Genomic DNA, 25,206 nt, shown 5'->3' with positions numbered 1-25,206 from the left:
TGGTGAACTGCTGTTGCAATTACATTAGGTATTTCTTCCTTTATTTGATCTTTGTAGGGGAAATTAAACAGATTCTTGAGACAGAGCTTCAGGTCCCCGTATCAAAAATGCAGTTGAAGGGTTGGAAGAGTGGAGACCTATCTGACAGTGTGAGTATTGCCCTCCAAAATAAGATTTCTTTTGATAATGGAATGCTTCTTCAAATGAGCATGTTTAAACCATCTCTTTGCACCATTTTTAGCTTTATCTTAATTTATTTTTCACACATTGGAGTAGATTTCACATGTCACCCACACCCATCTAGGGGGGATGGATACAGTACTGCTGTGCATTATTCATTTGTCCCTATGTCCTCAGGTCGTTCTGCAAAGTTTACACTTGCCAAAGAACAACAGCCTGTATGTGCTGACCCCAGAGATCACCCCCACTGCAAGCACCAGCCAAAACAGGTAACTAACTTCGCTCACTTTCACTCACTCTTTGTTTTCAGTCATGTAATCTGTAGCAGGATTGTTGTAGAATAGGCCTACCCTCACTGTTGGAGATACCATCCCAGCAAAAGCATTATTGCCTCTGTAAAAAAAAAATGTATATATATAAAAAAAAAAATAGACACTGCCACTTTTTCTGATATGGAAATATGCAGTAGCATTGCCTGTTAGTGTTTCCCACATCTAAAGGACTGGTTTATCAACAGGATTGCAACACTTTGCCAACCAGAGGCGTTTACATACATGTTGAACACTAGATGGCACTATACACCTAATAATGGTAAAATTGTTTCTGGACTATATACCATCCATTAATATTATACCATAGATTTCAATGTGATTGGAATATTTTACGAATATATTTTACCATTGTGCACAGAAGGTTTCTGTCATTTATTTTGACATTTAAAATGAAAGGCTACTGCAATAGTCTCTGTAGTGTAAATAATGGTTTTCATAGCTGTATTTGTAACCATTTCAGAGCTTTTATTGAGTTATTTTCCTATACCAATAGTAAAGCAGTCTTTCACTTATGTAATATCAAGAGACATTTGAGATTCATTGCGGGGAACCATTAAGCCACTCTAGAAGGTCATTCTTCCAAGCTGTATGAATCCAAGGAGGTTTTAACAACCTTTCCATCTGAAATGTCAAACTACTCATCATTGAGCTGTAATCCCATCACAAAGGCTGGTTTTGTGTCCGATCTGATTTCTCATCTGTATCAGCCAGGTAAAGTTCATACTAATAAGGAAATCCCACCCGTGGTGATAATGCTCTCTGGTGCACCTGCTTGCCAGCATGGCACCAACCAATAAGGATGGTCAGGATTTGGTTGAACACTTATACAATCTTTATCTGAGCATACTTTAACAACATCAGATTTAACCAAATGTAGAGAGAGAAGCATGTGAAAGGCAAGGTACTATAGTATTGCTTCTGTAATTGTTGATGAGATGTAGTGCTGTTGGTGTTTGTCAGTGGTCTGTAACAGGAGGGGATGGATCTGTGTAATTATCTTTGTTGATTAGGGAGGCAGTCGGGGCCTAGTGGGGTTGCTGAGGAGATGGACACCTGGCACTGCCATGCATTATGAAGAGCCAGTCACTGTGCACCGATGTGTGTCGGACAGGAGGACAACAGTCAAATTACAGCTGGTCTCATGTTTCTTCCTCCTGTGTTTCTCTCCGAACACGTTGAATCAGACACAGAGAGACTGGCAGATACTGGCATGGGTCAAGTATTGCAATGCCTTGTTTGGATACAGTTTTGTAATATCTCTCAGATATTTAGGGGGTTGATATCCAGAAAGAAAGAATGCTGCTGCTGCTGCCGCCGTTGGCTGTGCTGCTTTGATAACCAGTAAGTAGAGGTTTGACTGTGTAGGATGCAGCTAATGGCCATTTTCTGGATAACTGTGCAAACTGCTGTGGCACAATTTCCAATTTTCTGAGTGCTATAGCTATAATGTTCAGTGTTAGGAGCTCATTATCTTCCATAAACTATTTTGGTGGTGTGTTGGGGAGTTAGCGGGGGTGTGTGGCGACCCTGTTGTCATCTTTGCTGCTGAGAGAGGATGACGATCACACTGCTCAAAGGAGCAGGCCTCCTGCAGGGAGGGCAGGCAAGCCGTTAGCACAGCAGCATTAAAAATAACCTTCGCAGCACAGTCACCGAGTTGCTAGTCTGCTGCTGTCAGAGATCTGCCATTCCCACCGCTCTGCCAAACCCTGTATTAGGCTTAATACTGTACCTGCTGGAACGGGAGACTGACTAGGCTGACATGGCTACCTTGGTACTACCTTTTTATATCACACAGTGAACAAACAAGACATACACTTATACTGAGGAGGGTACATTTAAGCCTGCGTAACTCTCATTGAAATTAGACTTTGTGGTAGGTAGCACGCTGGAAAGCCAATGAAAGAAAGTAGAAGTTGGAATAAATTGCGTGCTTGTTTTTTGGCATTAACACTTAAAAAAAATATTACTACGTAACTGTTTTAAGTTGAGGAAGGCAATTATATTTGGTGGTTTATTTATTCATTAATAATCAAATTGTCTACATACTGGAATAGACCATCTAGTATTTAGTACTTCACTAATATGAATGTCCATATTTAATCTACTCATTGCTTGAGTTTAAAACCTAACATTTTACTTCTGATTAAGTTCCTAGCCCATTGTAATAATTGGGTGTGGTTTCTGAAAATGGGACATAACTTAACAAATACAACCCACAGTAGGCAATTACTTCTAAGCCGATCTCTGCACACATTAACCAAACAAACCAGTCAAATAGTTATCCATATCATCAGGCCCACTCATTTGAATCCTGTGTTTGATCATAAATAAATTGGAGATTTCAGTCAAGCTCTCACTCAAAGGTAGTTACAAATATCTACTCCTGAGCCAAACAAACGTTTCCCAGTGTCTGTTGACTGACTGAATATAGGAGGGTTTCTAGATGGAGCTAATCTCTTGCATAAATAATGTAGGGTGATGAATATTTTAATGTGACTCATCTATTTCTGTTGCTTCCAGGAAGTGTGTTTATTGAAGGTTATTTTAATTTGAACTCTATGTGAAATACAAATGCATCATTAGACATTTGGTATTTATTTGCCATGTCCCTCCCTCCCCAGTCTGTTAACCCCTCAGAGATACTCATGCCTCAGATGCTGACTGGCCAAAAGCATTGGAAACTATTAACAATTGGTATGCTGATTAGTCTTGAGACAAAATGGCAGACCAAGACATGGGAGATTGCGTATTTCCCTTTTTGTGGAGGTAGGATGGTAATGCATGTCTGTCTGCCTGTAGTTTTGACCTCTTTAGCTCATACGTTACAGATGAGATGGTCAGTGTGTGTATTGTGATGTTCTGAAGTGAAGGAAAAAGTGTGTGTGTCTGCCAGGGTTAGTTTAATAAGTTCTGTGTGTCTGCTCTGTGCCTAGGGACCCTCAATGAATCAGGGAGGCTTATCTCAAAATGAAACCAATCTGTTGAGACTCCTCCTCTTCCAAAACGGTTTATTTTCTGTCTATAAATCTAAGTGACATTTTACTCGGCGCACCTCATGCCATGTCAAGTACTCCTGAGAGGACGGAGCCTGGCCCGGTGTATCCATGTATAGAGTGCACTGACTGCTGAAGCAAACACTTACGTAACCCTTAAGCCCTCACAGCAGGACGGCCTGATGGGAGTCAAGTGTAGAGAAAACAGAGGAGCTGAAAGCACTTTGTTGAGTCGGTAGTATGACCCCAGAAGCAAAGATATTAATTCTCCACCGTAGGTTCCATAGATATTTTATCTCAATACGACCAACTTGCAGGAAGCCAAATAGCTAAGTTAGAGGATACGAATTCCTCACCGTATGGACCACATAGTCTGCTCATGTTTACTGTGTAAAGCCATAAGTCACTATTATTTTTATTGTGGTCTTCACAACGGCTTATGATAACGCTACAACCCAGCTACCCACTTTTCTCTTTCGCGTTTTAGTCTGCCAGCAACAATCTGGACTGTGTCCAAACAAATCATGGCGATATTAGCTCGATCCCCTGTGAGTCTCCCTCTCTCTCTTGTCCCCCCCCCTCTCTCTCTCGCCCCATCTCTCTCTTGCCTCTCCCTGCTCAACTCATTACATATGCATCCAGTCCTTCCACAACACACATTTTCAATCTTCCCGGTTAGCTACAACAAACATAACATTTACATATTGATATCGTAGTTTTAGTCAATGTAAATATGCCGTCATTATAGTACATTTGAGCTTCTGTTAACATAAGCTGGTCCAGATCTACGCAGATTAAGGCAGTGCTTGCATAATTAATGTGTGCTACATATTAATTCTGACTCTCCTCTTCCTCCTCACTTGGATTTGAGCTCTGATTAACTGCCTGGCTTGAACTAAGCTCCCAATTCATATTCACGAACACAGACTGAGCGTTTGCTCAAACCGCTACTTAACCTCAACATTTATTATTAGGGAAGCTTCCAAAACTTGAAGCTCTCTGTGAAGCACACAAAGTATCTCCCTCTTATGCTGCACATATCCTCAGTCATTGCTCAAAACTGCTGTTTGCCCTTAAAACCCACTGGCCAATGTATAGGTGCAGAGAAAAGACCCTCTGACGAATCAATACATGCTCTTGACTTCCAGACCAGCCATGTGTTGTTGGGGCTGTGAACAGGCTGTGTGTGGGATGTCACTGCTGTGGCCCCGTGTCCTGGCCACCCCATGCTGGGTCAGGGAGCAGTCTAGCAGGCTGCTGGGGGCTGTTGAACAGCAGAGGAACCCAGCTCCAGGCAAGGCCTGCCTGGACAGAGACCGAGGAGTGGGCACGAGCCCCAGGGGAGACGCAGGGAGCCACGTCACTGCAGGGATAAGTGTCTGACAAGTCTTTGCTTGTTCTCTGCTTGACTCTGTTTAAAAAAATAAATAATAAAAAATTGTATTCCTCCCTCTCCAGCGTCCTCCAGGAGTCGTTAAATCAGAACTTCCTGCTCGTCATCAGCCACCGTGAAGCCCAGAGAGACTACAACCTCAACTTCCCCGGCAGTCGAACCATACAGGAGGTGGGTCTCCCTCTCTCTACACATAATGTCCTGTCGGTACTAGACGGGCCTCAAGATATGGCCTTCTACCAGTAGGATAGTTGTAAGGTTTCATAATATTACACTTCTTAGAAAACATAACTGCCATCACTGAGTAGGAACATTTTAATATTTGAATTTACTCTACAATTGCAGTTATCGTTTATTACCAAGTTTTGCTCAGACATGTTGCTACAATAGGAATAAATATCAATATTCGTCAAGAATGCTGAAGTTTACACAATTGTTCTAACAGCTGTTGTGCATTGCGTGCTTGCTGCGGCACCTTAACAGAGGACAGGTAGAGAGAATTTTTTTCTAGATCTATCCATCAGGTCCACAGTGCCAGAGACTGTCTAAATGGCTTAACGCTGTTTGATCTGAGGACAAATTGGCATTTGCAGGCAACTTTGTGGGAAATGTGTTTGTGTAGTGGGGGTGCGGGCAGGGAATGGGGCCTGCTCATTTTCTCTATCTGAAACCAAACACTGGATTTGGTAGCAGATGATGAAATATTCATACTAGGACCACCAGCTGCGTATTTGCCCTTTCTCTTATGACAGTCTTAGCTACAGCTCGATTAGAGGGTTGAAGGGGGTTGGGTGGGTGGACTGCCATGTAGACAACACCATCATCAGTGCATCAGTTGCTCTCTTCATCCGTTGCAGCTTTATCCCCAAGTGTTTTCACTTAAAGTGAGCTCAGAGAACCAAAACCCTGTTCTATTATGAGGATGCACCTCAACTCTTCCTCCTGTTTTAATAGCGTATACAGATAGAGATGAAATGCCTCCATGAATTATTCATGGCAGGAAGTCTCGTCCACGTTAAGTGTAACAAGCTCCCCATGGACTGACTGTGTCACTGAAATCCCTCCTCTCCAATGAGATCGATGCTGGGGTACCTCCTTTTGAAGTTTGAATCGGATCATACTCAAGTACAACTGTATCACCATTGTGGTAGAGTTATTTTCATGTTCTGCACATGTCAATGGCAGCATTTTGCTACTGGTGACTCTAGCGATGCCAAAGTGCCAGTGATTGGTTATTGTTTCTGTCTCTCATAATTAGCCAAACTGCAGACAGACAGTATTGTTGTGTGGTGCTGGTGCATCAGTTAGATTGGTTTCCTAGGTCCCAGCATCCCCTGCTCTCAGTGCTGCCGCCTGTATGGCGCTGGTGACCATTACTGTAATCAGCCTACTTGAAGGGTTTGTAATGGTGCTAATTGAAGAGATTAATACAGCAGTGGCGGAGTGGGGGCGGCCTCTCCCCTTCCTCAGGCAGATGGTTTTGATGAGCGCCCACTGTGAACCTTAAGTGTTTCTGCTGGGATTACAAACACTGAGGAGGGGTCCCTGTTGTGAAGATGGGTGTGAGGGGGAAAAGAAAGGAGGAAGAGGCTGGTAGCTTGGTGGGGGAGCTGGAAAGGGGACAAAGCGAATTCAAACAGGCATCCATGTCCTCATGCAAGCTTGTCTTTAGGCATTCTGTTGCCTCAAAAGAGAAAATGAGGCCCAGCACCTTTACCCCTGTACCACTATCTGTGGTTCACTGCTTGTTGGGCACTTATTTACTGTTTGGTCAATTTTTTTTTTTTTTTTTTTTGCATCAAAATTTGTAGAACATAAGTCAGAATGCAGGTGATGGTTCAACAACTAGTGTGATCGCTATAGGTGGAAAGCTGCTATTTGTATCGACAAGTGCCTGGCCTAAAGAACATCAAAGGGTTTTGGAATACTTTACAAAATTCAATTCTTAAAGTAAGTAGGTTCAGGGAATGATGTAGTTTTGTTTGTCTATATTAATTTACTTGCCAAGTGAAAGTTCTAAGGGATTGTATTGCGGTTATGATGGAGATCTGAAACACCATATAAGAACGCAACAAAGAAGCAACACCATATTCAAAGATGCTGGCCACTCCCATTTGCCCATTCAGTCCCCAACACCGCCACATATGGAGTCCACTGCAACCCCCCATCCACTTTTGTCTTAGTTGAAGATCAGCCAATGGTGTCTGCTTGTGCATATTAATGGGGAGAGAGTCCTGTCCTCTTGTTTGTCTTTTCCAAAAGCTCTGGCTTTGCCTTGTGGCTCCCAGGGAACAGCTCCCCTCGCTCGCCACAGTTCGGCCTCGGGGCTTGGGCTCTGATTGGCATTCCCAGCCAAAATGTGGGGGTACGCTAAGCTGGAGAGCAAATGTTTGCCAGGAAAGTGGCGGGTAGAATAGGGGTGGCCGATGGGTCTGGAGTGTCCGTGACCAGACGAGTTGTCCGGGGGATTTCTCCAGCCCCTGCCGTTTCTACTCTGCAGCTGGAGAGATGAACGGAGGACAAAAAAGAAAGAGGGAGAGATGGAGAGGGAGAGACTGAAAGAAAGGCATCTGGTGCTGGAGAGCTTGTGACTGTTTAACGGCAACCTTTTCTTCTCTTTGATTTTGCTCCAGCCAAGGATTACTAGTACTTGGCATTAAGAATGATTAGATCATTAATGTTTCTGTGTATATCGCCCCAAGCACTGTGATATCGAGGACATGCTGGTCTCAGCCTTAACAGCAGGGAAGGGACATTCTTTATGTTATTAACACTTTATTTTTAAGATATGTGTAATTACAGTGGATAATTCTTTTTCAATCTGTCCTGACAAAGTAGGCTATGTAAAATGACACAGCTGCAAAGCATTTGTGACATTAAACAATTTTTTTGCATTGTCTGCCTGTCTTTCACTGCTATTACCTTTTTATAGGAACAGCTCTCTGTTTATTACTCATACATAAAGGAGTTTAGGCTATTAGGCTATATGAAGGTGCAATATGCAGAAGTCGCTCTGTATTTTCAGCTGTTTGACACTGGTGTCCAAAACTGAAAGTACAAGAGGCAAAAACGAAACTAAAGAACGGGAAGCATAGAAATGGCGCACACAGAATAGATCTACCGCTTCTTAGACTTGCTTTCAATGCGAGTGACAGATCTATAACTCACTTTTCTAAGTGACTTTGGTCGTCAACCAAAGTCACTTTTAAGAAATAGTACAACTGGTCTGTTATATTATGAAGTATAATCTGTAACAATTAACCGATATGCATCGGTCCCCGATTTAAATGTTTAAGATACGACCCCATCGGTCCCCAGACCTTTAACATTTCCAAATGTAGCATCAGTCAAAATTAATTCAAATGTTAAGAATCCCCGATTCACTCAAATCTTCAGCTCATACTACTTTCTACCTTCCGAAAAATACCTTTTTTATTTATTATTTTTACAACTGATGCATCCTCTACTTGTGTCGAATTTAGCATGTAACTGTGACAGTCATTAATCTACCAGTCATTTTGCATGCCGAACAACCCAAGAGAATATGGAGCTTGGTCAAACTGTGCACTGTGCCCAGCTTTGCGAGCTGAGCAACGCGAGGTAGGCGGCCTGTGCCTGATATTGCACATCTGCGAAGCACATTCAGCATTCAAATGGTGAAATGGCTTGCGCGATATTAGGCTTTATTAGTTGAGTGACAACCTATGCAATTTGCTAGGTTATTGTTATCTATGCACAGTTGAACATTTTGATTTTACCAGAATAAAAGTAAGCTACTGGAGACTCAACTCTTATCTGGCTTAACCTGCTGAATGGGGTTTACAATGATTTTTATTTCCATTGTTCAGGTGGGGGGACATAAAACAGGCTACATTGCCACCCGAATGTGTTAGATTCCACTCCAGCCATTCCCACGAGCTCGTCCTCTCCAATTAACGTGCCACAAACCTCGTGTGCTAATAATCTGGTCAAATCAGACCCGAATCAAACTGCTCTTGAAAGTGAATACAATTCTCTGAAAGACAGGGGGCAGCATTAGACAGCACTGTTATCAGAGTGTGTTAATATCACTGGCCTATCTAGTAACGGGATGGACTTTTAAAAACTTGATTGTAATACAGCGTTGGTCAGCAGTAGTAATAGTAGAATGCTTTGGTGAAAGTACAACTTTATTACTGAGTTGGGGGGGTTGTTAATGATCTCTAATTGGAATGCCCAGCAAAAGACTAGTGTATATAGAGGTGACATGGTGAATTGTGAAAGGCCCAGTGGAGTCAATTGTTTTGTATTCTATTGTACAACAGCTGATGAAACCAACACTGAAACTGTTTTATTTTTTATCTGGGTTATTTCCTGATTGTATTTTCAACTAGCAACTAATCTACACAGGACCTTCTAATCAGCAGGTTTGCATGGCTGGGTGTTTCGGTTTAGGCAGTAAATTGGTTAATTGACCAATAACAAAGCGTTATAAACCTTTCTGCCAAAAACAGTTTTCAGTTTTCCCCTCCCCACTCAGACCACTCCTAGACAGTCTTAGCAAAATTGTGGCTTAAATGGCTTTTTAGCAAAAAACTGTTACAGTAAGGTATGTATGTATGTATGTTACCCAGAAATGATTTGATATTGATATAAAAAAAGGCTGAATTGGTTAATTTAATATTGGTTCTATTTAGCCAGATATCAATAGTAGAGCCCGACCGATATATATTGACCGACATTATCGGCCGATATTAGCCTTTTACAGAAATATTTGTATGTCTTTATTCCACAGATAAAGCGCCAATATTCTATACATAGAATGAAGAAATGTCTACTCATTTGCGGTCATTTTGAAACTTTCAATGGCTGCCTGAAGAGGGCGCTCTACGAGCAGCCCATTGAACATCATTCAGCCCATAAATCACAACATGAGAATGCGTGGGCATGGTGGTTTGACTGATTAGCTTGCCAGCGACAGTGTATTTGAATAAGTAAATAATCAATAGTACACTTCACAAAGTAAGCAGGCCTGTCCTCATCACATGCTCACTGGGTTACAGTTAGCTGGCTAGGTAGCCAGCAATCTACTGTAGTTTGGCTTTTTCTAGCCAGCAAAATAGTTAGCCTAGCTAGTAAGCAATCAATCTGTGCTACTTATATGCGACCGCTGGACTGTCGCCAATGTAAACACAGACTCATCCTTGATACAAAAATAACACTGTTACTGCCTGGGCCTATTATGTTAGTGGGCTTATTTAGTTTGTTTTCTGAAACATGCAAACTGCAAAAAGCTAGACTAATCTGCGCCAATTATCATTTAGGCCATGTGCTTGCATTCATGTGTTAAGATTGTTAGCTAGCAGGCTGGCAAGCTCAATTAGAATATGTGACTAAAACCAGTGCAGCGAGCATTTTTGTCAGCTAATTACTTTTGCAGTTGACTTGAAATACAGTGCCTTCGGAAAGTATTGAGACCCCTTGACTTTTTCCACATTTTGTTAGGTTACGGCCTTAATTCTAAAATGAATTTAAAAAAATATTCCCTCAATCTACACACAATACCCCATAATGACAAAGCAAAAACTGTTTTTTAGAAATTGTTGCTAATTTATCAAAAACAAAAATATCAGATTTACATAAGTATTCAGACCCTTTACCCAGTACTTTGTTGAAGCACCTTTGGCAGCAATTACAACCCCGAGTCTTCTTGGGTATGACGCTACAAGCTTGGCACATCTGTATTTGAGGAGTTTCTCCCATACTTCTCTGCAGATCCTCTCAAGCTCTCGTGTTGGATGGGGAGCATTGCTGCACAGCTATTTTCATGTCTCTCCAGGGATGTTTGATTATGTTCAAGTCCAGGCTCTGGCTGGGCCACTCAGGGACATTCAGAGACTAGTCCCAAAGCCACTCCTGCGTTGTCATGGCTGTGTGCTTAGGGTTGTTGTCCTGTTGGAAGCTGAACTTTCACCCCAGCCCGAGGTCCTGAGTGCTTTGGAGCAGGTTTTCATGAAGGATCTCTCTGTACTTTGCCCTGTTCATCTTTCCCTCGATCCTAACTAGTCTCCCAGTCCCTGCCGCTGAAAAACACCCCCACGGCATGATTCTGCCACCACCATGCTTCACCGTAGGGATGGTGCCTGGTTTCCTCCAGACGTGACGCTTGGAATTCAGGCCAAGGAGTTGAATCATGGTTTCATCAGACCAGAGATTCTTGTTTGTCATGATCTGAGAGTCCTTGAGGTGTCTTTTGGCAAACTCCAAGCGGGCTATCAAGTGCCTTTTACTGAGGGGCATCTGTCTGGCCACTCTACCATAAAGGCCTGATTGGTGGAGTGCTGCAGAGATTGCTGTCCTTCTGGAAGGTTCTCCTATTTCCACAGAGGAACTTTGGAGCTCTGTCAGAGTGACCATCGGATTCTTGGTCACCTCCCTGCCCAAGGCCCTTCCATGGTTGCGCAGTTTGGCTGTGCGGCCAGCTCTAGGACGAGTCTTGGTGGTTCCAAACTTCTTCCATTTAAGAATGATGGAGGCCACTGTGTTCTTGAGGACCTTCAATGCTGCAGAAATGTTTTGGTACCCTTCCCCAGATCTGTGCCTCGACACAATCCTGTTTTGGAGATCTACAGACAATTCCTTCAACCTCATGGATTTGTTTTTACTCTGACATGCACTGTCAACTGTGGGACCTTATATAGGTGGACCTTTTATATAGGTGGACCTTTTATATAGGTGGACCTTTTATATAGGTGGACCTTTTATATAGGTGGACCTTTTATATAGGTGGACCTTTTATATAGGTGGACCTTTTTATATAGGTTTATATAGGTTTATATAGGTTTATATAGGTGGACCTTATATAGGTGGACCTTATATAGGTGGACCTTTTATATAGGTGGACCTTTTATATAGGTGGACCTTTTATATAGGTGGACCTTTTATATAGGTGGACCTTTTATATAGGTGGACCTTTTATATAGGTGGACCTTTTATATAGGTGGACCTTTTACCACAGGTGGCGTCCAAGTTGTAGAAACATCTCAAGGATGATCAATGGAAACAAGATGCAGCAGTGCTCAATTTCACATCTCACAGCAAAAAGTCTGAATACTTTAAAATATATATATATATATTTTTATACATTTGTAGAAATGTCAAACCTTTTCGCTTTGTCATTATGGGGTATTGTGTGTAGATTGCTGAGAATGTTTTATTTAATACATTTTAGAATAAGGCTGTAACGTAAATGTGGAAAAAGTAAAAAAATAAAATAAAATATATATATATATTTTTTTAAAGTAGCGTTTTTGCCTGTCATAAAGATTTTTATAAATAATCCAAGATCGACCACAGCCTGTCGTTTTCCAATGGGACTAAATTAATCATAGTGGGCAGAACAAGCAAGCAGAGCCTATTTGCGTGTTCTAGTATGTATTTGCCTATTTCCGTTAGGGAACTCTTACTCTGAAGTGCTTGTGTTCAATAACTCAATTTTCCCTTGCACCCTTAAACAACACATTTATTTTAATTTTTTAAATACTTTGGCAAAGGGTAAAGTCTACAAAACTTAGTCCACTCTGTCCATAACAGATTTTTGTTTTGGAAACAACTGTATTGACAAAATGTTTAATCAATGAGAAAATTAGCACAATGTCAGCCAAAATCCGCGTCGCGCTATCTTCTCCCACTGCCGGCCACTGGGCTTCCTCTCACCACCATATTTGGTAGTGAGTGGAAACGCCAACCGCATGCTTCATATTTATATGTCCGGTGAAATATCTGGCTAATGGTTTTCTGTTATAACAAGCTCTCATTACCAGGTTGCCTTAGTGTTTCTTTACATGACAATTGACTGTTGTGAAGCACTATAGTGAATCTACTTAATAGAAATGCAGATATCTAGTGGTGACATCACAAACTGCATTTCACTGCATAGTTTGATCTTGTGAAAAGTGCAGTTTCAGATTACTTTGAGACAATTTAATTCAGCTCTTGTTTATTAGTGTGCTTGTGGTGCTTCAGAACACACTTATGCATTCTTATTCACTGCCATAGATTGATACTTCTAAGTTGTACCTAAGAAGGTAAATTGAACAAGTGTTTTGTTTTATAGAGGATGTAGTTCGTAACACAATTTTTCTAAATCTCAATTCTTCTATTTAGTTAAGATGTCATAGTTTAGAACAGTGGTCACCAACCTTTTCTGAGTCCATATCACTTTCACAGTCAAAAAGCATGTCGATCTACTGCCCATAAAAATATTTTTTAAAGTGTCTTAAAAAATGTAACATTAAACCCAATGAAAACAGTTCTGTACGCATGAGGTTTGACCAGTAGGCTTAATACATTAGCACAGCATATTGGCTATATGCCTGGCCTGCCAGTATTGTTCTTCTCAGACCATAATATATTTCAAAATTTGCGCTTTGACAACAAAAGCGAAGGTGCTATAGCACTTGTGAGGCACAGCTTAGCATAAATTGAAATAATTTGCTAATTTGACTTTTTATTTTACTGGATTGATGGCACCTGCATCTGATGGTCATTGTGCTTTCGAGGCAACAGGGATCTTGGAAAAAAACGGATAAATCATGACATCAATGAACTTCAAGTCGAAGTTGGATGACCTTTCAAAACAATTTTTCCCATCTTGTTTTTTTTTCCAGTTCACAATTGTCTGGAACGCACTGAAGTCAGATTTCCAAGTCCACAGTTGTTTGCAACACGGCATTAGTCTCAGCGGAGGGAGGGAGATTGCAGCAGAGGATCCGCTTCATCATGCTCTCTCCTTCCTTCGGTGAGACTGACCGGAGAGAGGGGACACAGTCTTCCTCTTGATGGTGAAACTCGAGTCGCACCACATCTGCCTTAGGCACAAATTCATGTTGTTCCTATGACCAGAGAAGGTGAAATACTCATTAATATTAAAATACGATGGCCTGCTCATAATAACAAAAACACAGGTCTATCGACAGGCCTAAATTAACACCTGCTACCTGATTTTGTTATTGGCTGGTAAAATGTCTATTACCAGCCACTTTGGCGGGTGGTCAGGGCTCCACAGTGCGAATACATTTATAATAAAATGTTTCAGTAGCTGTTTTCAAAGTACTTGTGCTGTTTTGTATCCTAGCTGGTAAAGGAATAGCACAAGTCAAAAGAACTACGAATCCTTTGTAGCCTATTGCGCTGCGCACAGACATAACAGTTTGTCTAATTTACAATAAACAAATGTCTGCTGAAGTGTGAATTGTTTTTATTGGCTATTTACATTGTCTTGTTCTCAAGGTTGCTTGTTTTTCTATGTTTGAGTTTCAACTGCTAGGAAAAAGAAGACAACGCTTCTAGTCAGAATCTCACAGGCACCAATATGACTTGAGTGTAGTGATGGGTTGTTTGCGAATGAGTAGGCTCTAAGAGCCGGCTCTTGTAGGTGAACGTTGGGAGCCGGCTCACATATCAGAAGAGCCAAATCTATTTATAAAAATATTTGTTAAAAAATATATGTATGAATAATTAAAATAATTTAAATTCATTGAATTAACTAATTCAAATAGCGAAAAAAAAAAAAAATATTGGCCTAACTGCTCAAGTGCACGCACACATTTGTTCTGACTGTCTGCTCAGAGTAACAGCCATACGCTTAGCAGCCGAGGAGAGAGGGAGGAAGGACTGCTGTGAAAACAGCTGGAAATAGATTCTGAAGCGCAGTGGCATTTGGATGCATTTTAATGATGTCGACAATGTTAGAGCACAGTAGAATTTGCCAAAACAAAATCTCATAAAGCTGGTTCTACGCACAAGCTACACCGGCATATGCGAACTGTGCACCCAACTGTGAAGCTAGCTGTAGCGGAGCTTCAACAAACTAGCGGGCCTGCTAGTGATGGTGGCTGCACACGTGGAGATGTATCCACTCAGTCAAGTATGTGTCCTCCGCGACCCACAGCAACGCAGTTTTCTATGGACCAGTTTATGCCAAAGTCTGTCTGTAGCAAAACAAGGCCAAATTGATATTGCATTGGCTAAAATGATTGCCACCGATTTCCAGCCATTTTCGATCGTGGAGGACAGAAGTTTTAGAAATTATAGCTTTAGTCTAAATCCAATGTACACAATTCCAAGCAGGAAAACCCTTTCAAAATCACTTATTCCACAACTTTTCGAGAGCACACAGGCTTCAGTGTTGGAAAGAGTCCAAAAAGCTACTGCAGTTTGCCTTACCGCTGACTGCTGGACATCAAGGGTAACCACTTCTTAAATGTCGGTTACATGTCACTTCATTGAAGATTTTTCAATGTCTAGTTGTCTTCTGGACTGCTTTGAGTTCAGCGACAGACACACCTCAGAGAACTTGGCAGAGGAACTGTTGAGAATGGCAACTAAAATGGACCCGTCATTCATGCCTTGCCCACACAATCAACCTGATTTGTAAGATGGTCTGAAGGTGATGAAGCCCACTGTGGACAAAGTGAAAGCAGCTGTGGAATACTTCCACAGGAGCACAGTAGGTGCTGAAAAACTAAAGTCTACACAACGCCAGATGGGGATGCCTGAGCTAAGGCCTAAACAAGACTGCACTACAAGATAAATCAGCATTTTATATGTTGAAGCGGTTTCTTGAGTCAAAGGATCTCTACCCTGGCCATTGTCAATGCACCTGTTGATGCTCTAACCCAGGAGGAATGGGAGGTGGTGTGCGGAGTCCTGGAACCCTTTGAGCAGGTCACTGTGGAAATCAGTGGAGAGAGCTACAGTAAGCAGCTATTACTACATATGTATAAAAGCAGTAGACGAGAATGTAGTATTAGAAGACAAAACATGAACCTGAACTAATAAGTTACTGTTCTCTCTTTTCAGCTTTGTGACAGCCTCAAAAATGATACTCCTGTGTAAGAGTTTGCAACGAATCACAGCCAGTCGCCGGAGAGAAGCAAATGTAACCACAGGACGTGCCCGAGTTGATGGACACCCTATGTTCATCAATGGACAGAAAGTTCCACAGAATGGAATATAATCATGTGCTATCAGAAACCGTTGCACTTGACCCCAGGTTTAAGAAGTTAGCCTGCAGTGATGCCAGAGCGATTGAGGCTCTTCAAAGAATAACCTCAGCAGCAGGGAGGGACAGTCCCAGCTGGCTCAGGCTCCAGGGCAACAGGAAGAAGAGGGATCAGATGGAGCAAAAGCACCAGCAGTAGTGCCACAAACGTCTGCTGTTTGACGAGAGAGCAGCATGAAGGAATCCCTCAGCAGATGCCATAATGGATGTCCGATCCTATTTGGCTCCTCCAAATAGGATCTGCAGATCCTCTGAGCTGGTGGAAGAACAAGGCCTCAGTCTACCCACGGCTTACTAAAGTCATGACAGGGAGACTGCATAGTGGCCACATCCGTTCCCTCTGAGAGGGTCTTCACGAAAACAGGACAAATAATTACTGAGAAGAAACCGCATCAGCCCCTCAAGTGAGGCAGCTTGCATTTCTGAATGCAAATTTCTCATAAAAGCAAAATATGGCCAGCATTGCTGTGTGCTGCTGGTTATAACATGGCAATAAAGAGAGAAGCGGGACCAGTTTAATGTTTTAAGTGGGATGCTGCAGTTTTGCAAATGATTTTTCTTTGATATGATGCAATATTCTATTATGCTGTTCAGATTGTATTTGTTTTGAATGGTTAGATTTATAAGCACTTTGTTTATATACATTAAAAAATTATACTTTAAATGCAAATGTTTTATAACCTTTTTCATAAACCAATGCATTTTTAAATGTATTGTGATTTCATTTAATCATAATTGTTTTAATACCAATCATAGGCAAACTGTTTGACTTGAAAATATACAAAACATATTTTTTTTAGAGACGTTTTGGAGCCAAAAGAGCTGTCTCTTTTTGGTGAGTTGAGCCGGCTCACTGAAAGAGCCGGAATGCCCATCACTACTCAAGTGGCGCAACCACGGTAACCCCCCACCCTTCTTACGGCTGAAGTACCGATTTGACAACAGCCAGTGAAAGTGCAGGGCGCCGAATTCAAACAACAAATCTCATAATTAAAATTCCTCAAACATACAAGTATTATACACCATTTTAAAGATAAACTTGTTGTTAATCCCACCACAGTGTCCGATTTTCAAAAAGGCTCTTCGACGAAAGCATACCATGCGATTATGTTAGGTCAGCGCCTAGTCACAGAAAAACAGCCATTTTTCCAGCCAAAGAGAGGAGTCACAAAAAGCAGAAATAGAGAGAAAATGAATCACTAACCTTTAATCTTCATCAGATGACACTCATAGGACTTCATGTTAGACAATACATGTATGTTTTGTTCGATAAAGTTCATATTTGTATCCAAAAACCTCAGTTTACATTGGCGCGTTATGTTCAGCAATGTTTTGCTTCCAAAACATCTGGTGATTTTGCAGAGAGCCACATCAATTTACAGAAATACTCATCATAAATGTTGATGAAAATACAAGCATTATACATGTAATTAAAGATATACTTCTCCTTAATGCAACCGCTGTGTCAGATTTCAAAAAACCTTTATGGAAAAAGCACACCATGCAATAATCTGAGTACAGCGCTCAGAGACCAAAACAAGCCATACAGATACCCGCCATGTTGTGGAGTCAACAGAAGTCAGAAATAGCATTATAAATATTCACTTACCTTTGATCTTCATCGGAATGCACTCCTAGGAATCTCAGTTCCACAATAAATGTTTGTTTTGTTTGATAAAGTCCATAATTTATGTCCAAATACCTATTTTTTTGTTTGCGCGTTTAGTTCACAAATCCAAATTCACAAGGTCGCAGGCACTTAGTTCAGACGACAGTTCCATTACAGTTTGTAGAAACATGTCAAACGATGTATAGATTCAATCTTTAGGATGTTTTATCATAAATCTTCAATAATATTCCAACCGGACAATTTATTTTCCTTTAGAAAGGAACGGAGCTCATGGCATTCTGCCAGACACCTGACTCAAACAGCTCTTATTCGCTCCCCCTTCACAGTAGAAGCCTGAAACAAGGTTCTGTTGACATCTAGTGGAAGCCTTAGGAATTGCAATCGGAGAAAATGTTACACTCTATATTGGATAGGCAAAGACTTGGAAACCTCAGATTTCCCACTTCCTGTTTGGATTTTTTTCTCAGGTTTTTGCCTGCCATATGAGTTCTGTTATACTCACAGACATCATTCAAACTGTTTTAGAAACTTCATAGTGTTTTCTATCCAAATTGACTAATAATATGCATATTTTAGCTTCTGGGCCTGAGTAGCAGGCAGTTTACTCTGGGCACCTTATTCATCCAAGCTACTCAATACTGCCCCCCAGCCATAAGAAGTTAGAGGCAATGGAATTTTTATCTCATCTGTGATATTTTGGTTAAACGACTCCGGTCACAAAAAAATAAAAAATAGCGGGCCAATAATATTTTGGCTGGTAAAAAATCTGAATGGCTGGTAGATTTGTTTCCATTTTCTTTTTTTTAATCTACCTGCGATAGTGGCTGGTGGACCCAAATGTTAATTTGATGCCTTAGCTATGGATACATTTGGCTACTCATTAAATTGCGGCTGCAGTGTGAGTGGAAGTAGAGAGAAGCGAGTTTTATGTTTTGACAACCCCGTGGCCGGGATCGTGGAAGCTGTAGCTAGGCACGTAGGAATTTCACCGGGATGGTCAGATCAAAGGACCTCGGGGACAGTTATAAGAACCTGTGACTCCAGTTGGTGAGGTCACAGGGAGTCAATGGTAGTGACATGGTTTGGCCAGCGCAGTAGGCATACTAAATTTAGCCACAGATCTCTCGGCCGGGTAGGCGGAGTTTGTGTTTTCAGACATGAAATAGTTAAAAATGTGAACACTTTGCTTACATGTTGCGCAGGGCTTCTGAATCAAGTGCACCTGCCCGACAACAGCGCAACACGAAAAAAAGGAGGGCCTTTATCGTTGGCATTCCTACAGAAATGTTTGGTGATTGACTAAGAATGAAGGTGACCACAGATTTTAGAGTATCGGTTAATCCTTTGGAGCACAATTTATAAAAATAATAGTAAATAACGAAAGTTATCCTGGTCTTATATTGATTTTAGGGCAGCTTCAGAGAGAATTAGCCAATATGGTCCTTATAAGCAAACAGGATGAGCCTAATCACTCATTCAGTAATTTCCCAACTCCCCTTATATTTTACTCATAGTAGTTTTGTTGAAACATTACTTTGTTTACATGTCAAATTTCAGTTGCTTGCTAATCATAACATTATAGGTTCTTGTTTTCTTTGTCTCCTTGAAGTTCTGTCTACTATGCTCAAGTCAGAAAATTGTGAGATTATGAAATATTGGAGTTAACATTTTCAGTGTATAAAACATTAGTAACTCCTTCCTAATATTGAGTCGCACCCTTTTGCCCTCAGAACAGCCTCAGTTCATCGGGGCATGGGACTCTACAAGGTGTCAAGTGTTCCACAGGAATGTTGGTCCATGTTGACTCCAGTGCTTCCCACAGTTGTGTCAAGTTGGCCTTTGAGTGGTGGACCATTCTTGATACACACAAGAAACGGTTGCGTGTTGAAAAACCCAGCGGCTTTCAGTTCTTGGTACAAACCGGTGCGCCTGGCACCTATTACCATACCCCGTTCAAAGGCACAAATCTTGTCTTGCCCATTCACCCACTGAATGGCACACATACACAATCCATTGTCTCACGGCTTAAAAATCCTTCTTTAACCATTCTCCTCCCCTTCATCTATACTGATGATGAAGTGGATCTAACATCATCTGGTCAGTCTGTCATGGAAAGAGCATGTGTTCTTAATGTTTTGTACACTGAGTGAAAAGGAGTATGAGATTGGGCTGGCCTGATAGAGTAGGTCTGGTTAAGGTGCCATGGCCTGCTTGCAGTCATCAGTGCCTCTGTATGGGCATTAGTTTGTTGTTTCTCTGAGGCTGCTTTAAGCTCTGACTGGAGACGCTTCATTTCAGACTGGGCGCTAGTGTTTACGCCTGCCTGACGGTCAGCACTCGGAGGAGAAATCCCTGTAGCCCTCTGGTCAAACATGGTTATTACACTCTATAATAACAGTGGCCACCCAGCCTGACCCCACTGCATGTGTTTTCGACTTGCGTCCTGCTTCAGAGAAGAGAGAATGAGTTTTGAATATCATGATCCCATGTCAGTTCTTATGTATAAACTTTTACCAATGCAGGTTCAGGATGGTTCTTACCAGGTGACAACCCCAACAAAAACACTTGTCTGTAGTTGAAAAAATTAAGAAAAAGAAATATGGAAAAGCGCACTACTGAGGGATGTTTGCTCCTCAATCATTTCTGAAATGGTAGTAGATGTTGGGGCTCTGTCTTATACCTTATTAACTAGCAATTTGCTTTAGAGCAACTTGATATTAGCAGATTGGTCTGAAAATGTAATAAAGGCTCATTTTGAACTTGAGAGTTCACACACTCCCCATAGACGAGTGTGAGCGCTGCATGCTTTGCTTGGCATCCTCTGTTTTTGTAACATTCTTGGAGTTTCCACGTCTATGGGCACGAGCCTTCCGTCTCACCAAAGATACATCTCCCTCTGAGTGTTAGAGGGAGGATTTGGCTGTGTGTGGAGGGAGCTTTCCACCACAATGGCCAGTTTGCTCAACATCACTATCTGCCCCCGCAGGGTAGTGCATTCTGCAGGCGTAATGCGCTAGAATCCAGCGACCAACACGCTCAGACGACGCCTGCTTTGATCACCCTTGGCCACTGCACATCAGGCTGGCGTTGGGCTTTAAACCAACAGGCCAGGGACGGTTGAGCGTGTCGCTCGGGGACGCTGCTAACTGTTTAAAAGCACGGAATGTTATTAAGTGCAAATACACCGCGCATGAATGGGAGAAGAGAAATACTGTTAATTTCAGAGCGTGGTTCTGTTGTTCCTGGGAATTAAGCGAGGCATCCGCAGAATGCAGATAACATGGGGGCTCTTTCTCTGTCCATTGTGCCCTCCCTCCATCTTTGTTATTCCCTGTGATGCTAAAGTGTGTGGCTATCTCTCGGTCTCCTGTGAAGGTGTGGAAGGAACTGTGAAAGCTATGCCGACAGCACACACTGATGTTTTGTCTATTTACTGTTTTTATAGTCTGGTACAGCTTACTTACTGATATTTGCTGTTTAAAATTTGTTTGATAAACCTGAAATGATTTTCATAATTATTTGCCATTGTCATTTTTTTCAGGTGAAGAGGAATGTTTCAGACCTGATAAACATCCCAGTGCGACACCAACAATGGGAGGGCTGGCCTGCTTCGGCATCTGATTCAGTAAGGAAGAAATACACACCATGTCTCTTGGGAACGACAATTTTGTCTCTGGCCTTTTATAGCTGTTGTTCACCGACAGTCTTGAAATGCATGAGGAAAATGTGTTCCTATGTTTTAATTTCACAATATATCTCGTCAAAAATGGTCTTCTAACAGGCCCATTTGACATGTAGGTCTTTATCTGCTGAGCTGTCATGATTTAAAGGTTCAAGGCCCTGTTTGTTTTTTCCATGAAGGCTCGGCAAAAGCCTATTATTTTACAATATGTAGTGAATCCCAATTGAGAGAAACTGTTCAATGTTTTCAATGCTGAAACCATCTGCCCAGATGTTGAAACTAATTAAGTTGCCAAAGACTGTCCCCCATGTCCTTCTGTCTGTAGACATTAAAGCTCACATCATTGAGTGTCACTGACCTCTCCTGCCCGGGGTCATGGTTCCCAGCCATTCAGCTGAACTTAGTCAAAGTGCTCAGAAGCGGTCCTCACACGAAGACCTGAGGAACCCCCCCCATGCTTTTATTTGACAGCTTAGGCCTATATGTTCCCATGCTAATTGTATGGATGGATATGCAACTGTGCTGTTGTGCACACATTTTGTTGGTGCCTTAAATGTAATCTTTGCTTTTTGAAGTATAAGTTCTTATTACAGTATTTTATGGCATCTTCACTACACCAAATTGGGTTTGCATGATTAAAATATATAATAACATTTCTGTTTTAGATATAGTAGTACAGAGTTCAGTAACCTGTTCTGTAAGTGTTTTTTGGTTCAGATGGGAACCCTCTCTTTTCCCATCTACACTCTCAAATTATATTTGACATATTGAATGAAAAATAACTGCACTGTTTTTTAGTTTCTAGTGAAGCTTTTAGGACCTGCTTGGTTGCTCTCTTGTGAAAGCAAATAGGCCTACATTGCAACCATGTATTTTCCTGTAAGGCTGAGACAAAAGGTTGTACTTCCTTTTTGTACCAAATTGTTTGCTCTTTGTGTTTCTTAAAGCTAAACGCAGTGGCCAAAGGCAACCTCTCAAATGACGTTGTAGAAAACATTAGGAACACCTACCTAATATTGAGTTGCACCCCCTTTTTGACTTCAGAAAAGCCTGAATTTGTTGGGGTATGGACTCGACAAGGTGTCGAAAGCGTTCCACAGGGATGCTGGCCCATGTTGACTCCAATGCTTCCCACAGGTGTGTGGTGGACCATTCTTGAGACGCGGGACACTGTTGAGCACGAAACGCCGTCTGGCACCTACTACCATACCCCTGTTTAAAGGCACTTGAATATTTTGTCTTGCCTATTCACCCAATGACACGCATACACAATCCATGTCTCAAGGCTTAAAATCCTTCTTTAACCTGTCTCCTCCCCTTCACCCACACTGATTTTGAAGTGGAATTAACAAGTGACATCAATACGGGATCACAAGTTTTACCTGGATTCACCTGTTTAGACTATTTCAGTGAAAGAGAATGTTTTGTACACTGTATATTTTAATTGTTATCCATCTCTTTCATTCGACGGGCACTAATTACTCTTGCTGAGAAATCAAGTCCAATCAGAAACCACAGTAAAGTGTACAATGTCACTTCACAGCCCTTTGAACCCACCATCTCTCACTTCCCAGAATATGAGTGAGGCTGCTTATCAATGAGCCTTGACTTGACCAAAGTGCTAAGGTAGCTTGGGGATGAATAGAAAGTGGGTGTATGTCATAGGCATGTGCCTTGCCACAGCCTGGCTAAGGTGGCTCTCTGCTCCCATGTTTCCAGGGAAGAGATATTAAAAGCCTTGATTGCAATAATGGCCCTCTCCAGACCCTTATTGAACTGTCTCTCTGAGCATTACACAGAAAAGCCCTTGCATGCCAGCCTGGCTGTTTCATTGCAGATCTCATTAACCCCGCCTCATCTCTGGGGATTTGTACCAATAAACATGGCTTCAAATTACATTTTCAAGGAGTCAGAATCGATGACTACTCCTCAGCTCTGCTTTCATTATTCTCAGCGTATGCTTTCACTTATTGTTTTGTGTGTGTGGGGGAGCAGAATTCCCTTTTAACGTGTAATAATTTTCGTTTATTCAATTTGTAGATCAATATTGTTCAAACCAATAGGTTTTATTACCACCCGGCAATTTTATAATTAAAGACTCGTTGCAATATCAGAAATTATTGCGTGAGTGTCTACGTTCAAGTGAATGTGGAGGAAAAAATTCAGTCACAGATAAACGACATCTACATATTTGTTAGATTACAGGCGTTATATTGATGATGGCATAGCCATGTACTGTACACTGCTGGAGCAGCTCTCTGGAGTTAAAGATCATTTCACAAGCTCCGCTGGGCGCCACCTCTGCCAGCCACTCCAACCCACACAGCCTTTTGGCAACCAATTGCCAAGAGTCACTTTCATTTAGATCCTTGTGAATGTTGAAAATATAAGGCTTTGAATTGTCTAATTATAGATTTGGCAGCTAATTGATTGACTTATTTGACCTACTTCTGTTTTATAATTGTGCTTTACGCTCAAATTGAAATGTTCTAAGATTGTTGGGTTGCTTTTCTTTTTTTTGTACATGAAAGCAAACCGGGTAGGAGCTTACTTTTGGAGAAATTAGTTATTTCTTTCCGTACTTCACGTCCCTGGGACTGTGCCTTCATTGTGTATAGCGCCACAAAAGGTTAGCCTACATAAAAATGACATCCGAGCAGGAAGAAACCTCTTGTTTTGGTTGGCAATGTGATTCAGTGAGGTAACTTGATATTTCAAATGGAAAGGAAGTGAAATATAATCACAGAGAGTAAAGGGAAATGCAAGCAACCTGGCCACAGAAATGAGAGGGTGATGCTCATTTGGCAGTATAAGCCTATATCCATGGTGCCTTACATTATGATGAAGCTGATGCTCAAATCAAAAGATGTTTGGGATTGGCTGGGATGAAAAACCAATAAAGGCACATTTATGAGGAAACAGTTGTTCCTTGAGGTAAAGGGCCGTTGACTCCCTTGGTGTGAAAGATGATTGGTCTGTTGTGAGACCTTCTTATTACAATTTCCTTCCTTCACATCTCTGAGAAATCAAGCCGAGCCAGGCGGTAGGCGCTCTGGCCGTTCTGATTGACAGGGCGATCCTGCACCTTTGGGAGTGATTGACAGACAGTGGGACATCCTTATTAGACTCTCTTGTTTTCTCTGCTGCCATAATTGCTGACATTTATCCAGTGTTTCTTGGTGTTTGCTAATGTATTAATGCAGCCACTCTCAGAGGGCTCCGCGCCCGTCGCCGAGTCTCCCAGCTTTTAATGGATTCTCTAGTTGACAGGCCCGTGCAGGCTTATTGGGGCCTGCTGGTTGCCGTAGCGACAGGGCTCAGTGATAAGCTGAGAGAGAGCCCCCTGTGATTGCTGTCTTTAGGTGACATTCAGTGGGCCTAGACTCTGTGAGGGGGACATGAGCTCTTTGGAGGAGAGACTGTGTAGGCGGTCTCTATCCATCGCCCTCTAATGACCAAATACATTTGCTAATGCTACTTTGAGTCAGGGCTAAAAGTAAGGCGGTCTGGTATCGTGTCCCAGCAAAATAGATAGTGGGGGGTTAGGCTCATGTTTTACCGGTACGGCTATCACAATAATTCAAACAAAATGTCAAAAACTGTATGCTATTACACAATTCTTTGTCATTAGTGTATGTCAGAGGCATGAAAAATGAGCGAATGGACTTGAAAACAGGTGGTATAGCCTATGCTCCACATTTTGCGAAGGCAGAGATGGGTGGCCGACAACACGCTCGCGGACATGAGTATACCCATACTTTCTGGCCTAATGACATTTGCCAAATGTCATTACACTTTTTGTTGTTTTGTGTAACAGATGTCTTCTATTCACCACTGTTTTAGAGGATGAAATGGGCACGGGTAGCCTAGTAAAGGAGCCCTTTTGAAGCGATTATTTCACATTTGGAAGAGAACATGACTGGTTGTGTTTGCCACAATAAAAGGTAAT

At 41.8% G+C, this 25,206-nt stretch overlaps 1 protein-coding gene across 2 annotated transcripts in view; it reads left to right on the top strand.

Moving 5' to 3' along the window:
• Positions 1–25,206, top strand: part of LOC112247393 (FAS-associated factor 1) — a 93,829-nt gene that overhangs the window by 22,514 nt on the left and 46,109 nt on the right. For both annotated transcript variants that reach the window (XM_024416178.2, XM_024416249.2), the window contains exons 5-8: positions 58–149; positions 358–449; positions 4,967–5,072; positions 21,117–21,200. In XM_024416178.2, coding sequence (XP_024271946.1) covers positions 58–149; positions 358–449; positions 4,967–5,072; positions 21,117–21,200 — 374 coding nt within the window. The remainder of the gene's footprint in view (positions 1–57; positions 150–357; positions 450–4,966; positions 5,073–21,116; positions 21,201–25,206) is intronic.

The sequence above is a fragment of the Oncorhynchus tshawytscha genome, linkage group LG01 (assembly GCF_018296145.1).
Source record: "Oncorhynchus tshawytscha isolate Ot180627B linkage group LG01, Otsh_v2.0, whole genome shotgun sequence".
In the NCBI taxonomy this organism is placed as follows: domain Eukaryota; kingdom Metazoa; phylum Chordata; class Actinopteri; order Salmoniformes; family Salmonidae; genus Oncorhynchus; species Oncorhynchus tshawytscha.
This window is presented reverse-complemented; position numbering and strand designations above follow the sequence as displayed.